This window comes from Cynocephalus volans, chromosome 13 (assembly GCF_027409185.1).
Source record: "Cynocephalus volans isolate mCynVol1 chromosome 13, mCynVol1.pri, whole genome shotgun sequence".
Lineage (NCBI taxonomy): Eukaryota > Metazoa > Chordata > Mammalia > Dermoptera > Cynocephalidae > Cynocephalus > Cynocephalus volans.
In genome coordinates, this window is record NC_084472.1 from 67,146,644 (window position 1) to 67,163,824 (window position 17,181).

Here is a 17,181-nt window from a genome sequence, read left to right on the forward strand (position 1 = left end):
TAAATAAAAAAGTGTAAGGTGTCCTTTTCAAAATTAAAGCATTATCTAGAAAGCTGATTCAACTTTTACTATATCTCCATCTTGGCCCCTAAAATCCTCCTCTTTTTCCTCCTCTTTCACCCTCTACCTCAGGTAACCATTGCTGTGAGCTTTGTATATATTTTTCCAGTATTATTCAAATACCTGCTTCACAAAATATTTTCTAGTTATTTACTGTTCCATAATAACTTTGGTTTAAATTTTTTAACAAATCTTATTAAGTGAGAAAACATAATTCTATTACAACGAGCACTTTTATGTAATTCAAATGTTTTCTTGTTGAACTGTCTGTGGGCTCTCAAATTTTCCATCTTGTAACCCTTAACGTCATCAGGGATTCTGCACTTCTCTCTCTTCTCAGAATTGGGAGATTGCAATGCGGAATAGACCTCACAACACAAGAAGGGAAGTTTTTTCTGAGCCACCAGCAGGGTTCTGGGCCCTTGGCCCTTTTCTAAGCCTCGCCCTGTCCTTTGCAGACCCCAGGACTTGAACCAGCTAATTTCTCCCTGACTACTGCTCAATCTCACAAGCCCTCTTCCACATTCTAGGCTATAATCCTATGTGATTCATCACTGTACCATGGACCTGGGTAATGACACAGTATCCAAAAATAACTGTCAGTGAACTAAAAAGTGAGGAACCATCCAAATATGTCAGGAGAAACCAAAGAACCTCGTTTAAACCTGTTACCATGGTATCCTCTCTACCTCTCCCTTCTTACCCTCCATAGCCACACATGAAATCCAGTTGGCTAATCTTCATCTGCCACTGGGAATTCAGAAACATGGCTACTAGAAACAGCAGGAGCTAGGGATTAAAAGACTACCTTTTTTTTTTTTTTTTTTTTTTTTTTAAGTCAGCGATTCACTCACATACTAGGAAATAGAAACAATTTTGGAGACAAGAGTCAATATAAATTAGCATGCCGGTCAGGCAAGATGGAAGCAGGAGACTGGAGACAAGAATTAACCCATGGCAGTTTAAGACCATTGGAAAAAAGATCCACTTTGTGGAGAAGAATCATGAAGTCTCTTAGCTCTATGCTGTTAAACAGGCATGTTATATAACTAAGCTTCAATGTTCAGATTCCTTACTCACTATGTAATCTTTTGATTATAATCTGGCTACCCAGGTATAGTTGCTTTAAAAAAACCTGGCCTCTGTGCTTCTAAGAATTCTTACTGAAAATGCGTGTATGTGTATATGTAGGAATATATATGTATGCATATATGTATATTCAATCTTGTTAGCTTCGCAAATGTAATTTATTCCCCAGAGATGGGGATACTCTCAATGTTTTGACATAAAGTTTCTGAAGCTCTAAGATTTAAGATCCAGATTCCAGATTGTGGTAAATTCATAAAAACAATAAGGACCACCTGGCTTTCCTGCTATTTCTACCTTAACATATTTTATGACTGCCATCGGAAATAACTATAACCTCACTTGGAAATCTGGGCCCATTTAAACTAACCTATCAATGAAAAGTAATATGGAGTAGGTATTAGTTTTGCACACTCATCCCAAAAAAATTAGGGAAAGAGGAGTTGTAATTTAAAAAATCTGGGACACTTGTTTTTCATAACCAAGACCAAGTCTCCTTTGCTTTTAAAGATCACATGATCAAATTAATAAAAACAATAGTTACCAATAGTTTAGAATTTACAGGCTCAAAAGATTAATATACATTGGTTAAATTGCCCTTCAAGTAATTCTGTGAGGTGGTTAATATTATCCTTATTTTACAATTAAAATATTGAGTGATAGAATATTAAGAGATATGTGCAAAATTTACAGCATGCAAAAAAATAAAAGAAAAGAAAAGGCCAGACTGGAAGCCAGATCTGGTTCCAAAGCCAGTGCTCCTCACAGTTGTCCTGGAGTCCAGCTATCATTTTACCAAATAAGAATTAAGCCAAGTGACCATAAAAATCTGCCTGACTTCAGATTCCTGAATGCTAAATTATCACTAATCCCTGCCCACTTCCTATTTCAGTAACTAATTGGCATCCTCTGCACTGACTCTTTGTGGAAAGAGTTGTAGATTGATACCACTCAGGCAACAGCCTTGGACCATATAGTGTTGATTTCTGCTGTCAGGCAAGTTTTGCAAGTCTCCTTTTCATGGTCCTACTTTTCCCTCATATGCGAAGTTTCCCTGTAGACTTTACTCCAGTTTACGAGTGAAAACAGAAGCCTCAGCCCATCCTTAACTCATCTTTATCTTATGGAATCATCTCAAGTTCTCCTTTGACTCAGTTCTTCCTGGCAATAAAATCTCCTCCTTCTACAAACAAGGTATGGTGGCTCTGAAGAAAGAAAGAGCAGGCAATGCCCAGGGAACAAAATGGTGTTTTAAAACCTAGAATATAGCAGATTGAGTGGCACCATTTATGTTACCTCAAGTAGAGCTAGCAACATGGATAATGATGCTTGTGTTGACAAAGCATGTTAGTTGACCCTACATTCTTCATGAAACCATCATTTTTAATCATAGACATTATTTTCATGAACACTAAACCCACAATGAAAATATAACTTACAAATTATATACTACATAATATATTATATTGTATTACAAAGCCTAGATCACGCCACGTGTCACTATCTTTAGGTCCAGGTAATGTTCAAAATTATCAGTTAAGAAAAAACATGTGCATTTCCATTTACAACTCTAGCACTAATCATCTGACAAAGTAATCTAAATGTTCATACCTTTTTGGAACACATCAAATTAGGGTGATGTGAGATGCTCATGATTCCTGTGAGCAATTCATTATCAGCAAAACATAATTAAAACCACAACCCCTCAGTGATACTATGAAAGAACTCCTAATGTTTAAGGTTAATATATATAATATAGTTAACGTCTCATTTATTTAGCATACATCATGATGTCATAATGAAAGTCATCATTAATCTTACATTAACTAGTTTTTACAATTTTACTTCTTTGAGCATTAAAAGCTCTGTTTCGATGTTACCTGTGTAAAATGGAATAAAAATTAAGCAAATTTTACATACATTTCAAATTCTCCTATTGCCTGTTATAACGTAAGTAAGGCAATATATACAAACTGAAAAAAAATGTAATTATATGTAAAAATATTCTTTATGTGATTTGAATCAGATTTTCATTTAAAATATGACTTCATTAAATCTCAAGTCCATGAGCATGGTGGTCTTGCAGTTTAAAAATGTGTTAATTAATTTAAATTGTAATGAATAATAGTTCTTCATAAAGTAGGCCAGTCAACACCAACCCATTTTAATATTAGCAGATTAAAAGGAAAATTGATATAGACTGCATAACTTTATAACTGCACATAATGTCTGTTAGAGTTTGCAAATGAATATTTAACTGCTATTGATCTCAGTTTTTCTTTTATCAAAACTTTTAGGAATTTCATTTCTAAAAAGAAATTTGCCTGCTTTATAGTAGGATCTATTTGCTTTAAAAAAGATAATTTTCAGGGCAAATGAACTTTTTATTTAAGTTCTCCAAAGATCATTTTGATGGATACACTTTATACAATTATCTTTCCAAGTTCATTGGGATCCTATGTGTAATCAGTTTCTTTATTACAGTCTGTCTCTCAAACTACACATTTCAAAATTTAATTAATTGTGTTAATAATGATCATTTACACCCCTGACTCACTACACATTACCTTCAGTGTGGCCTAAGTTTGAAGGAAAATTTATTTTTCTTTTAGAATTTATGAAGTGAAAAGAAAGAGCAATGTAGATTTGGTTTTAAATATAACTGGAAAATTCTTTGAAAAATTATACATTGTCTTATAAAAGATGTTGTACTATAAAGATAGAAACTAAGGAAGAAAAAGAAATAGAAAAAGAAAATAAAAACCCCTACTTACCAGGTGTGAAATTGTATCGAGCTGAAAATCCCATAGATTCCAGCTCTCCATCAGCAAAAAATTTAATCCATAGAAATCTTCCACTGGATTTAATTACAGGTGGATTTTGTTGTCCACAGAAACGTCCAATAATTGGAGAAAAGCCAAAAGGTCCATCTCGAACTTCAATATGATCAAATTTGCACTCCCAAGACGGTTCAATAGAGTACTTTTCATCAAAATAAAGTTCAATGCACTGTCTTGGAGCAGCTGTAAAAAAGAAAGACTATGTCTTGAATGGCATTTCTTAAATCTTTAGGTTGATTTTACTGATTCTGTTTCAGATTTTATTTGTATGCTCTCTGTCAATGTCTGTAAATGATATACACAGAAATGCATATGATACTTAGTATTTTCAGGGATAACATTTTTATAAAAATGTCTAAGGGGTGGCCCTTAAAATTAACAGTGTTGCACAAAATATTATCCTGATATAAAATGGCAATTTCAATGTCTAACCCAGAACTTACAAATTGCAAGATTTTTGTGAAAGTTTGCTAACTCAGTTTTAGAAGGTAGAGGGGCATCTTTCTGTCTCTTTTTTTATATCCTTTGAAATACTTAGGTTTGAGGTCAGAAACCACTTGAGAATTATTCAGCATAGAGTTCTACAACAATTCAAATAAACCCAGTCGGATGTGTTGATTAGATGCAAGTGCACATAAAAAGATATTAAGAGTAATTTTTCTAGAATATAAATCTGGTCACATCACTCAGGTTTAAACCTCACCTGCTGACCATAAGCTGCAGAACAATGATCAACAACACATCTGACATATAAGATCCTTAAGGATATCCTCCTTCCAAGGTCTTATTATCTCACAGACAGCCCAAGCTCAGGATATTTCAAACATGTCATGTTTTCTAAGATAGTATGCCCTTTCATGCTGTTACATATTTTCTCACTTTCTTGAATGTCTATATACCTACAATTTAACTCCTCATTATCAAGGGAAAAGCTTATCAAGGGAAAAGAAACCTCTCTAAATCTCCTCATGAAAGACAAGAACCATATCTTATCGAACTTCTTTTCAGCACATAGCACAGAACTTGTCATTAAGGATTTCCAAAAAAATCTTTTTGAGTGAATTGTAGATAAGGTTATCTTCATGAATATTTTCGTATTTCTTTAAAGAATCATGGAACAGCCTTATGGAGCTAACAACCCTGTAAACCACCGCATGAACATATTTGCTAATGTTATTTCATTTTTCCATTGTCATGTCCAAACCATTCAAAAAATTTGGCATTTCAGAATTATATTCAGCCAGGGTACCCTGGAACGGCCATAATATTTGTTGTAATATCAGCACATATTTATCCAAGTTAGCAAACAGCTGTTGCTTGGACTCCTCTGAGTGCTTCTCTGCTATTTGGCCCTCTTCAGGTACTACTGCCTCCAGAAACTTGAAAGTTAAGACTTAGCACAGCATGGGCGCTCCCTAAGTAGTCTGCAACCATTCTGAACTGTTGTTGTCCAAGCCATACCAGTCCCTAAATACATACTGGATATCACCTTTGATGACCTAAAAATTAAACTCTTGTGTGCATGGATGTCAGTAATTTATATAGAATCGAGATACAGGATGACTGGGAAATTAGAGATGTATGGAATAAATCCTGATGTTCTCTAAGTATAAAATTAAAGATCAATAGGTCAAAGGTCAATTCATGTTAAAAGATTATTTTCCAGATTCTTTTTAATCTCTAAAAATGTTTCTGATTCATTGGCATTGAAAAAAGATATTTATAATTCTTGCAAGAATAATCAGGCATGCTTTTAATCATCATTAATGTATATCACAAAAGTCAACAAATATAGTATCCATGATAATGATAGATTTGAGAGAATTTCAGTGAATTTTTTGAAATATGCAAATTTGGAGATATTCTGAAGAATTATCTGCAAAACAATGCTTTCGTCCTAAAGTATTAGTCTAAAAACAAGAAGACAAATGCTTAAGGAACTGGGCTGTTTAAGTATTAGCACTAAACATATAATTTGTATACATTATTATTCTACAGCATATGTTCTGCTTATTTACCTCTTATTTTTTAAGGCAGTATGATACATTTTATGAAGCAACAAATTATTTCAGAGTGTGAGGTAATTCTTTTAGTTGCAAGTACTGTACAGTTAGGAAAAGGTAAAGCAATGAGAACAGTCCTGTGCTAATTTATTTAGAACTCCATCTATTGGTCATTTATCAACATATGCCCACCTGTTTCCCCCACTAGGAAATACATGGCTATCTAACATGAATCTGTTTATACTCAGCTTCATTCATTTTATTCAAGCTTTGTCACTTAATTTCTATTCAACATGGATGAACAAACATTTCAATATTCTTTCAGGAGACATGCTGTCATTATGGCTTTTCATATACCACATTATATATAGACAGTTCATTTCCTTTGGTCCAGCAGGTCAAAGTTAACTACCCACATCCACAAATAAAAATTCCACTGGCTGAACTTTAGGAAGTAGCAAAATAACTTTTTTAAAAATAAGCATGACACATAGTTCTTTTTGGATGTATGAAAAAATGAGTGATTATGGCATATGTGGGCCATTTGAAGCTAGCTAGGTTCAACTCCCCAAACTATACTTTCTTCACCTTTGAATCTCTCCATTCACAGCAGTCTCCTACTTTAACATTTTCTATAAGCTATCTTTGATCTAAAACTGAGATTTCTTCATGAGAGGTTTCAATCTTCGGACCCATTGAGAACTATGGGCACTTTCACCAAAATAGTGCACATACATACAGAATATTTCCTCTGAATTGAGGGAGTTTGATGACTACCTGAAATCCATAACGGATTCTCCTTTCTGTGACTGAGACTACACCTGTATACTTTATCACTACCTGTCTTACATCAAGAAACTTGACCAATTATTTTTCCCCTTTCTCTTATATTTTAAATTTACCTTTTTCTATAGAACAGGCTATTCATTTTAGAATAAATGTACAATTTTTCTCACTAAAAGAAGAAAAATCAAAGAAAAAAGGAAATTTGCCTTTTCAACATAGTTCCTACCATCCACAAATACCCTCCCGCCGCCATCTTTGCCTCTCATCCACTGGGTGCTGGCTCCCACACTATGTCTATGAGAGTGTTCATTCTAAAGCTACTAACAGACTTAACTTCCACACAAACAGGTACATTTCTGTCTTCACCTTACTTTTCTTTGCTGTAACAACTGGCGCTTCCACTACTCCTTGCCACTTGAAACTCCATCTGCAATAGCTGCTGTGACATCCTTTGCCTGATCCTCCAGTCCAACTCTCTGGCTTCTCCTTCTCGGTTCATTACTTTTCACCTGATTCTGCCCATTCCTTACATGTTGTTTTCCAGAAATCTATGTCTTATTTTCTCTCATTTTAGACTAGTGCACTAGGTGCTATTGGAATCCCAGTGAAGAGCTACTATAGTATAATGGTACTCAAGGCTCCATCAAAAACCAATTAAATCATAATCTCTGGAGACAGGCCCAGGCATCTGCATTTTTTAGAAGAGTTGAAAAACAGTTCTCCAAATATTCTCTTTAAATAATTTTATTCATACTAACAATTTCAACAATAGTTATATTAATGATTTATAAATACATATTTTCACCTCAGATCTCTCCACTGAGCTAAAGATCTGTATACCCAATCTTTTTATGAGACATCTCCATAAACACCAAAATAGAACCCATTATTTTTCCTTTAAATTCTCTTACTCCTCTTGTTATTTTCCTTTAGTTACTTCCTCATCAAAATCTCATGTTATTTCTCTACTTAAATTGTTTCAATGGCTCCTCATTGTCTGTGGCATAATGTCCAAACTGTCATGGGTAGGAGATGGAATACTCCTTTATCTGAGTCTCCTTTATCTGAGTCTACCTACTTCTTCAGTCTCCTCTCCTGTTCCACTCCTCAACCTACGAAGAAGCCTTAGGATAGTATATGTGGGTCCACAACCATACCATAGCTCTGAACTTTGGTGCAAGCTACTCTCCATAGAAAATGATTATCTCCTGAACATTCTTTAAAAATGAAAGTTTAGGGCCAACCCTGTGGCTCACTCAGGAGAGTGCAGCGCTGGGAGAGCGCAGCTCTCCCGCCTTGGGTTCGGATCCTATGTAGGGATGGCCGGTGCGCTCACTGGCTGAGTGCGGTGTGGGCGACACCAAGCCGAGGGTTGCGATCCCTTTACCGGTCACAAAAAAGACAAAAATAAATAAATAAATAAATAAATAAATAAATAAATAAATAAATAAAATAAAAATAAAAATGAAAGTTTACATCTCTTCCTTGTAGTCTCCTGTTCTGTCTCCTTATTCCAAATGTTCTGTGCTAATCTTGGGGCCTCTTTAGATTGTTTACTAAACAATCATTAGGGTCATTAGTCCCCAGACCATACTGTAACCATAAAGCAAGTATCAATTTTCTTATTTGTCAATTATAAGAGGAAGTAAAACTGCCAGAACTCAGTTGTCTCAGCTTTATCCTTTTAATATCAGAGCATATTGTTCTCCCTTCCTATAGTGTGGTGTATCAACTGCAAGGACAACAGGGGTGGGGAAAGATCCTTGGTTCAAAACATACAAAAAACATAATCATTTATAAATAGATGTTCTTAACATTGGTTAAACAGAAAGTCTATATCTTTGAAAGATCTATCAAATTCACATGTCCCTGATTCATAACTAGATACTGAGCTCGCATATCTTTTCATTAGGGTAGCTTTGTCTGCATTGTGTGCTGGAGGTGAGTGCACGTTTTAGGCTATTAGGCTCTAACACTCAAGATAATGAAAGCTTCTATCACTAGATGAAGTGTTCATATATTTTTAAAAAGCCATACATAATAGAAAGGTGTCTACAATGTTAGGAGAAATGGAAAATGTTCAAAGAGAAGTGAATCTCTTTTTCAGCACTATTTATCCTTCAAGTTGGGGGGAAAAAAATGATAAAAGAAAGCATTGTAACTTAGAATCTTGACTTTGAATTGGTTTTTTTTTGGTGGCTGGCCTGAACAGGGATCTGAACCCTTGACCTTGGTATTCTAACTCTGTGCTCTAATTGAGCTAACCTGCCACCCCATTGACTGTGACCTTTTTATTTTATTATTTTTATTTATTTATTAAGAATATTTATGAGATACAAAGCTAATTGTCACCCCTCGTGCCCATGATGTGAGGGCCAGATTCGTACTGAGGGCATACCCATTACCTGAAATTACTTTTGTACCCCGTGTCCCCACCCACCTGCTCTCTCCCTCAGTCTGCTTTGTGGCCCTAGGAATGTTCCCTCCTTTTGTAAGACCACCACACTACTGTGGGCAAAGGAGCCGAATAGACATTTTTCAAAGGAAGACATACAAATGGGCAACAGATACATGAAAAAATGCTCAACCTCATAGTCAGCAGGGAAATGCAAATTAAAACCACACTGAGATACCACTTCACTCCAGTCAGACTGGCTATAATCAAAAAGATGGTGAATAACAAATACTGGCGAGGGTATGGAGAGAAGGGAACACTCCTACACTTTTGGTGGGACTGTAAATTAGTACAACCACTATGGAAAACAGTATGGAGGTTTCTCAAACAACTACAGATAGATCTTCCATATGATCCAGCAATCCCACTTCTGGGTATTTACCCAGAGGAATGGAAATCATCAAGTCGAAGGTATACCTGCACTGCCATGTTCATCGCAGCTCTGTTCACAATAGCCAAGATATGGAACCAACCTAAATGTCCATCAATGGATGATTGGATAAGGAAACTGTGGTATATATACACTATGGAATACTACTCTGCTATAAAAGAGAATGAAATTCTCGCATTTGCAACAACATGGATGAACCTGGAGAAACTTATGTTGAGTGAAATAAGCAAAGCACAGAGGGATAAATACCACATGTGCTCACTCATATTTGGGAGCTAAGAGAGAAAGGAAGGAAGGAAAGAAAGACTGACTTTAAAATATGATGATGTCATTTAGCACAAAATAAGGTAATCACCATTCAGATTGTTATTTAGAAATCATAACTACAGATTTTTCTTTGACATGAATTTTTTTTGTGCTTTATAATACTAAAGAGAAAATAACGAGTGTAAAGGATTTTTTTCTGATAATTGTTAAACTAATAATATTGTAGTTTCTCAAACTGTTACACATTACATAATATTATGCCAACTATGCATCCATTTTATTACTTTAGAACTTTAATCAATTAAATCAACTACAAAATAAACTCTGAAGTAGTTGATTTATTTTTATTTCCCAGAATTTGCTTGTTCATAACCCATTACTAATAATTTCAGTGACTCCAGATTTTACAGTTACTTGACTCACTTAGAGATATTTATATGCATGATCTCCAAAATCAATTTTTGTAATGTCTATATGCATATTGTTCATCCAAGCATAGAGATGGCCAGGTTTTGGCTTAGTGTTCTCTCTAGCCCTGGCACTCTCTCTCTTCTTACCTTCTATGATGTAGATGCACTCTCGGTCAGGGGGGTACTTGCTGGGATAGTTGGGAGAGGTAAAGACACCTCCCTCTGCATGTTTTGTCCAAGTTCCACACTGCACTGACTTCTGTGTTTCTGAGGTGGTTTGCTTTTCTGTAAAAAAAAAAAAAAAAAAAAAAAAAAAAAAAATTATAAAAGAGCCAATATCCAATTTTCTCTAATACTAAAAATAGAGAGGACATTCTTATAATATCCATTAGTAAATTAATTTCTAAATGTTGTTTTAGTCAAAACCAATCAATTATACACACTATAAAGTGTTCAGATGTTCTGGAATATTAAGAGTGTGCGGAAAATAGGAAGATACAAAATAATTAAAAGTCATCCACTAACATTTTTCCAAAGAAACACACCTGTTCCTTTCTTGATTGCCCCAGACAGATGGAGGATGATTAAACTTGCTACAACTGAAACAGAAAAGAAAAATCAGAAAGAGATAATACACACTGAAATGATCAGATCCCATAAAAACATAACAAAATTTAAATATAAAATGATATCAGCAGATTAATTTTATCATTGTTAACTGTTACAAGTTCACTCAGAACTTGTAAAAACTGATTCAAAATGTACAAGTCAGGAAAACTTAGGAATCCCTTAAGGAACAAAAGCAAGTTAAGAATGAATGTGATCCAAACTCCTAAAGCAAATACATACTTCAAAACTAAGAGGCAACGTTACAATCTGCTAATGTCACACACATAACAGTGGGATTTCAGGACATGCACTGTTTCTAAACTACCTTTTGTGAATGGCTTTGCTATCATCTTTAAAGGAAGGGAGAGAGGCCCCAGGTAAAAGGAGGAAAAGCAAAAGTAGACAGTAAGAAAGAGCTCTGTGACTGTTCCTAACACTTTGCCAATGTGGCTGTATTTTAGAAAATAAATACTTGGGAAAATCCTATAAGGTGGGGGGGGGGCAATAAGAGAAAAACAGATTAATGTGGACAGGAGGCATTAAGCAGCACTATAAAAATGTCTCTTAATAAAAATGTACTGAACTACCAAATAACCTTGGTCCTCAGCACTTTCTAAGCTGTGAAATTAATCTCTTCTAACCTTAACTTTAATTTAATAGTAGTATCAAGAAACAGATTATTATTTTGATAAGGTGATTTCTATAAATATTTTATTACATCAGTTTTTCAGTATCAGAAACAGACTCTGATCTGTAAATTAACAGTAAATTTGCAATGCCTTTATAACCTGAACTTCCATTTTACTTCCATTACTGACTTACTCTACATTTTTACAGAACCTAAAACTAGCAAAGTGACAAAGTAACCTAATCTTCACAATTTCTGAGTTTTCCTCTTCTGCTTTATGTTTGTTATTGACTTTTTTGCCCAGTTACATAAAAGGTCTACGTTCTCATATTTCCACTTAAAATTATTTGGGGGGAGAAAGGGAATTATTCACAATTATTTTCTAAACTAAAGCTCACTAGAGGAGCTTATAAATTTATGCTTAAACATTATTCCAAAAAAAACTATTTGGGTCTAGATATTAATACTTGAGAAATTATCAATTGTATTACTTTAGACTCTAGCCAGGTCGTTTTTTAGATTAAAACATGGGTCTTTGTTGTTAGTGCATGAGTGTGTGTGTGTGTGTGTGTGTGTGTGTGTGTGTGTGTGTGTGTGTGTGTGTGTGTGTGTTTAAATAGAAAAAAAATCGTTGAAACTCGCCGTGATTCTACACACACACGAACCACACAAAAACACAGGTATACATCCATCAATATCAGGTCGTATATTTGGTGGTTTTTTTTTTACTCTTCTTTTCCTGTTTTGATGGAATCACGTTGTGGAACATGTACTATGCTTAACTCATCAGCACAGCCTGTCTCTTAACTGCGTCGTGGCACAGGATTTACACTCTAATCCTTGCTTTTTAATGTTAAATTTCTACCACACGCTTTCTTATGTTGCCTTTTACTTGACTTTGATGCCATTTTCCTCCAATTTCTTTCCACCTCAACACTGCAAGAGGTACCACACACGCACAGAGCAACACTCCAGGTCTCTGGGCAGAGCAGAGTTGAGATTGACACCCGTCTTTCCCTCATGCACTGGGTTCAGGTGTACATGAAATGACCCACTGGAGGGGGAATACGGGCCGGCTGAGCTCCAGAAGACCCTGGAAGAGGTATGTTTCTTCTCATCCCACGAAGTATCATCCCCTACTCTCTCCTTTTTCACCTGCGTGCTCACTCGGGTCCCCAACCTCTTCCGCACGTGCCCAGTGCTGAACCACACGCTATTCTCTGCCAGGAGGTCCCTGCATACGGCAAGAAGGTTTTCCCCGGCAGGTTCGGAAACCGAGATACGACTGACTGCGCGCACCCCCACGCCCGGGTCTATTATGCTGCAATACAGAAAGTTTCCACCTGCCCCGAGACTCGCGGGGACTGCGGGGTCCGGCGGGAGCGCCGTGGCGAGGCTTTTCCCTGTGCGTTCGGCCAAGGGGGAGGGAGGGAGCGAGGGAGGGACGGATGGCACCCGGGAGCGGACCCGCGCGGCGGGAAAGGGACTCACTGTGAAGCAAACTGCGTCCATAGATCATGTCTGTTCGTTACACCAGAGGCTCCGATCTCCACTAATTCCATTTAGAGACGGGAAGACTTCCAGTGGTTGGGGAGAGGACGGAGTCGAGAGATTTTCAATATGCAAACCAAGAGCAAAATAAAGGAGGGAGAGAGAGAGGGGAGAGAAGGAGATCCGAGCCCCCACAGCAGCCAGATCCGAGTCGGTCCGTCCTCCGCCCCTGGCTCGCTCCCGCTGTCGCTCGCTCTCTCACCGCCGCGAAGCCAGCATCCCCACCATGACGCTCGCATCACACCCGGGCGCCGATCGCCACCGCCAGCGCCGCCGCCGGCAGCACCCTCCTCCTCTGCATCGCCGCCGCCGCCGCAGCTGTCAGGAGGACGCGGCGGGCAGTCGGCGGGAGGGCGGCGGCGGGCGCGGGGCGAGCCCCCGGGCGCCCCGAGCCGGGGCCGGGCAGCAGGCGGAGCGAGGCGGGGGCCGGTCCAGACCGACGGGCGCGACGGAGCGGGCGGCGGCGGCTGGGGCTCTCTCAGTCCCCAGCTTCGTACACGACGAGCAGCAGGTCGGGGCAGCCGCTCCGGGAGGATGTCCAGTAGCAGCGCTCCTCTCCCCAACCCTTGGGGACCTTCCACTGAGGCATTGAAGACCGGAGGAAGGGGTCCGTCATCGACTCGCGGGGCTCCGCGCCACCTCTGCGATCTTGCGGAAAGACGCGCGGGCGGGTGGGCGTCTGGGAGGAGAGCTGGAGGGCGGTGGAGGGGGACGGGGGTGGCTGAGGGGGGCGGGGAGGGAGGGAGCAGGAAGGAGCGGGAAGACGGCAGAGTTACCAAGTGGGCGCCCCGGTCATGGCCATGGGTTGCGCGACCCTCCTGGAAGCCCCGAGCTGGGGTGAGAGCGGGCGGCTCCGGCGCCCCTGGGGTGGTGCGCGGCTGAATGGGGCGGTGGCGGCGGCAGCAAGGACATCACAGCGCTCGGATCCTGCGGGGGAGGGAAGGGGGAGGGGGTGAGGACCAGGCTGGGATCCGCCACTCTGCCAGCCCGGGGCCAAGGGGACAGAAAGGAGCAGGTAAAGCCGGAGTTGGATCTTCGTGCGGGATGAAAGGAGTGGAAGGAGGAGGGACCATCGTGTGAAAATCCCCTTTGGGGGTTGTTTTGTCACTTTTTAAGGGTTAGAAATTGCAGCGCCTCTGTCCCCCACCCCTGATATTCCATCTGTCTAAAGGCAGCGGGAGCTTTCTAGCTGTCTCTCTCTTCTCTTCGCCATTTACTCCCGTCTTAGTCTGGAAGATGAAGCAGGGGCGCGCCGGAGGAAAAGGCAGCAATAAAAGTTTCACGGTTAATCACCTGGGCAGCTGCGAAGGTCGCCCCCACCAAATTGCTCCTGCAAAGACGCGGGCTTCTTGCAATGTACCGTCCCCTTCCTCAAGATATTTAAAGCCACCCCAAGGCAAGCACGGATCAGCCTCCCCAGCTCAACACACACACGCATGCACGCGCGCGCGCGGCGCGCTAAACTCGGGGAGAAAGGAGTTGCTGGGGAAACAGCACCGGAAGAGCCCCAGATTGTAAAATGCGAATAAATGAATGCGAAATCGTAGCAAACACAAGGCAGCGCCGCGGAGGGCTGGAGCACGCGTGAGTGTGGGAGTCCCTCCCTGGACGCTGCAGCAGCACCTCCTCCCGTTCCCAGCTCCGTCCCGCCCTCCGGCCTCTGCGGACTCTGCCCGGGCCGAGCACAGCCGGGCCAACCCGCCAGACCTCGGGACCAAGCAGAGGCCGTCCAACCCCGGCCACCGCCCTGGCGGTCCGGGACCACCTCGCGGGCGCTCAGCCGCGGACCCGGCGCCTCCAGCTGCACAGCCGGGGTCTGGGGCTCCGGTTGGGGAAGCTGGCGGTGAGGAGATGGGGATAGGACGACCTGAGGGAGGTGGACAGCAGCCCGACGGTGTGCTGCGAAGACTGGGGGCCCCTCCAAAGGCAGAGGAGAGGGGAGGGGGCCGTGAAAAGAGACAGGAGAGCGCTCGAGGCTGGGGTGCTGCGGCCCGTCTCCTGGCCCAGCCTTCACTCCTCGGCACCTGACGCTGCGGAGCTGGGGCGCCCACGTGGGTGGGCCGGTGCGGGTTGGGGTGTGGGTGCTCGCCGCGGTCCTGCCCACATTTCCCCCAGCACGGCGGCTGGGAGAGGGTGGAGGTCTCCCGCCAATAAATTGGAATGAGAGATTACGTGGTGACCCCCAAGTCCGAAGGGGATCCCCAAGGCCCAGAAGCAGCCTCCAAGACTACTACTACCAAGCTTTTGGGTCCTCAATTTCCAGGCAGCTCCAAGTCCTTGACGGTAGGGTAAAGTGAGCAAGTACTGAGTACTGGTGTGTGTGCGCGTTTGTGTGTGTGTGTCCATCTATCTAATGAAAAGTGGGAAGATAGGGCGGGGAGGGGGGGGTTGGGGGGGAAAAGAGAGAGAGAGAGAGAGAGAGAGAGAGAGAGAGAGAGAACCCGCGCTCCTGCAGAGCGCCAACTCCACCAGAATCCGAGACCTGCGAGAGGAGCTACAAGCTCAAGAAAAGGAAGAGGGGTGAGCGGATGGATGGAGAGCCTGTGAGTATTTGCCCACGTACATACTCGTAAACGATCTAGGGAGGAACAGGCAGGAGCTCCCGCGGAAGTGCTGCGACCCAGCTGTGATTCTTGTGCCAGCGCAGGGGTGGGGAGTGGGAGATCGGTGGTGGGAGTGCAGCTGAGAAAGAAATCCCCCAACTTAAAGAAGCAAAAGCGACCAAAAAGAGTGGCGCGGCCGGTTTGCCGATGGACGCAGAGGTGACAGAGCGTGCCTGTAGAACGTTTTCCCTGGATCCGGGTCACCTGTGCAGGAGGGGGATGGGGTTCTTGAAAACCGGCCAGTGAAGCGAGATGATAGTTGAATATTGGTATCTTTCTTAAGATTAGATGGTAATTATTTTTTATATCCAAAATATGCCTTCTTTACCAAAATGGCAAAAGCCTTCAATGAAAGAGGGGCAACACTTAAAATTATTTTAAGGAAAAATACTGCATTTATCAATCGCAATTTGAAGACAAAGAAATGAAAACTTGGTTTCATGATAAATGCGCCCACTCAAGTAACCTTTCCTCCTCTTCTCCCAGGTTGGTTTCCCAGGACACAGATTTTGTAACCTGGTCAAGGAAGTGGCCACCGCAAATTTTGCTAAATAGATGTATCCCCAGGGGGTATACAGGAAATTCGAGAAGGAAATCCCGGAGGGGGGCAGGGATCCTCACCTTTTGTCCATGCTTGTGTTCGAAATCAAATTCTCATAAATAGTGCCTCTCTAATCTGTGATTGCCAGCACTCTCCAGGGCAGTGCCTGGGGCTGAGGGGTTAAACTTCTATGCAAACCTCAGTACTGAGGGAGTGAGTGTGTACATCCTGGACCAGGTCTGTTACAGAGGCACACTCAGATACTCTGTTGACTAACCAACAGGCTGAGTCAAGCCAGAGGCCGAGGCCCATGTTCTACCTCCACTCTGCCAGGTTGCAGGTGCAACTTTTTCCTGGAAGATTCTATTCATTTCCTTCACACACACGCATACATACTTTTAGCCAACCGCCACATCCTGCTTGTTTGGCAAATTCCCTTCTCATTTCTGAGTCCCAGAACCAACACTTGCTGAGTAACTCTACCCCCCTAATAGGGACCTTCAAAATTTTTCTTTCTGTGAAAAACCAACATATGGGAAAAGTTCAGCTTCTCCAAGAGAAGGTTATGTACACATATGGTCAAATTACAAAAATGAGATTATTTTGAAAGGGACAGTTTATAAGCTAATAGATATTAAGAGTTAAATGTGCTGCTCTAAAAGAGGGTGCTTTGCCACGGTCCCCCAAGGTTAGCATTAAAACAGTTACTATAGAAGATAATGCAGAATTAAACCTCAATGAACCTAATTAAAATGTCATTGGTTTTCTCTTAGCTTTCATCTTCATAACAATGAAAGGTAAGGATTTCTAAAACCCTAAAAAGAATTGGTTTAAGACACTTGCTTTTCCAATTCAAATGTGGATTCACTTAGTATTTGTCTACATACATATAGTTCTTTATAGAAAACAATAAAGCTTCAGGTTCAACAACTTCCCTCCTTAATTCACCTG

The 17,181-nt window shown here is 40.9% G+C and overlaps 1 protein-coding gene across 1 annotated transcript in view; it reads right to left on the reverse strand.

Annotated features, from left to right (window-relative positions):
• The window catches only part of NETO1 (neuropilin and tolloid like 1), a 123,274-nt gene extending 110,220 nt beyond the window's left edge, over window positions 1-13,054 (reverse strand). Inside the window, exons 1-4 of the mRNA XM_063077339.1 lie at window positions 13,027-13,054; window positions 10,844-10,897; window positions 10,446-10,583; window positions 3,921-4,169 (exon numbers count right to left, since the gene is read on the reverse strand). Coding sequence (XP_062933409.1) covers window positions 3,921-4,169; window positions 10,446-10,583; window positions 10,844-10,897; window positions 13,027-13,054 — 469 coding nt within the window. The remainder of the gene's footprint in view (window positions 1-3,920; window positions 4,170-10,445; window positions 10,584-10,843; window positions 10,898-13,026) is intronic.
• Window positions 13,055-17,181: the final 4,127 nt, after the last annotated feature.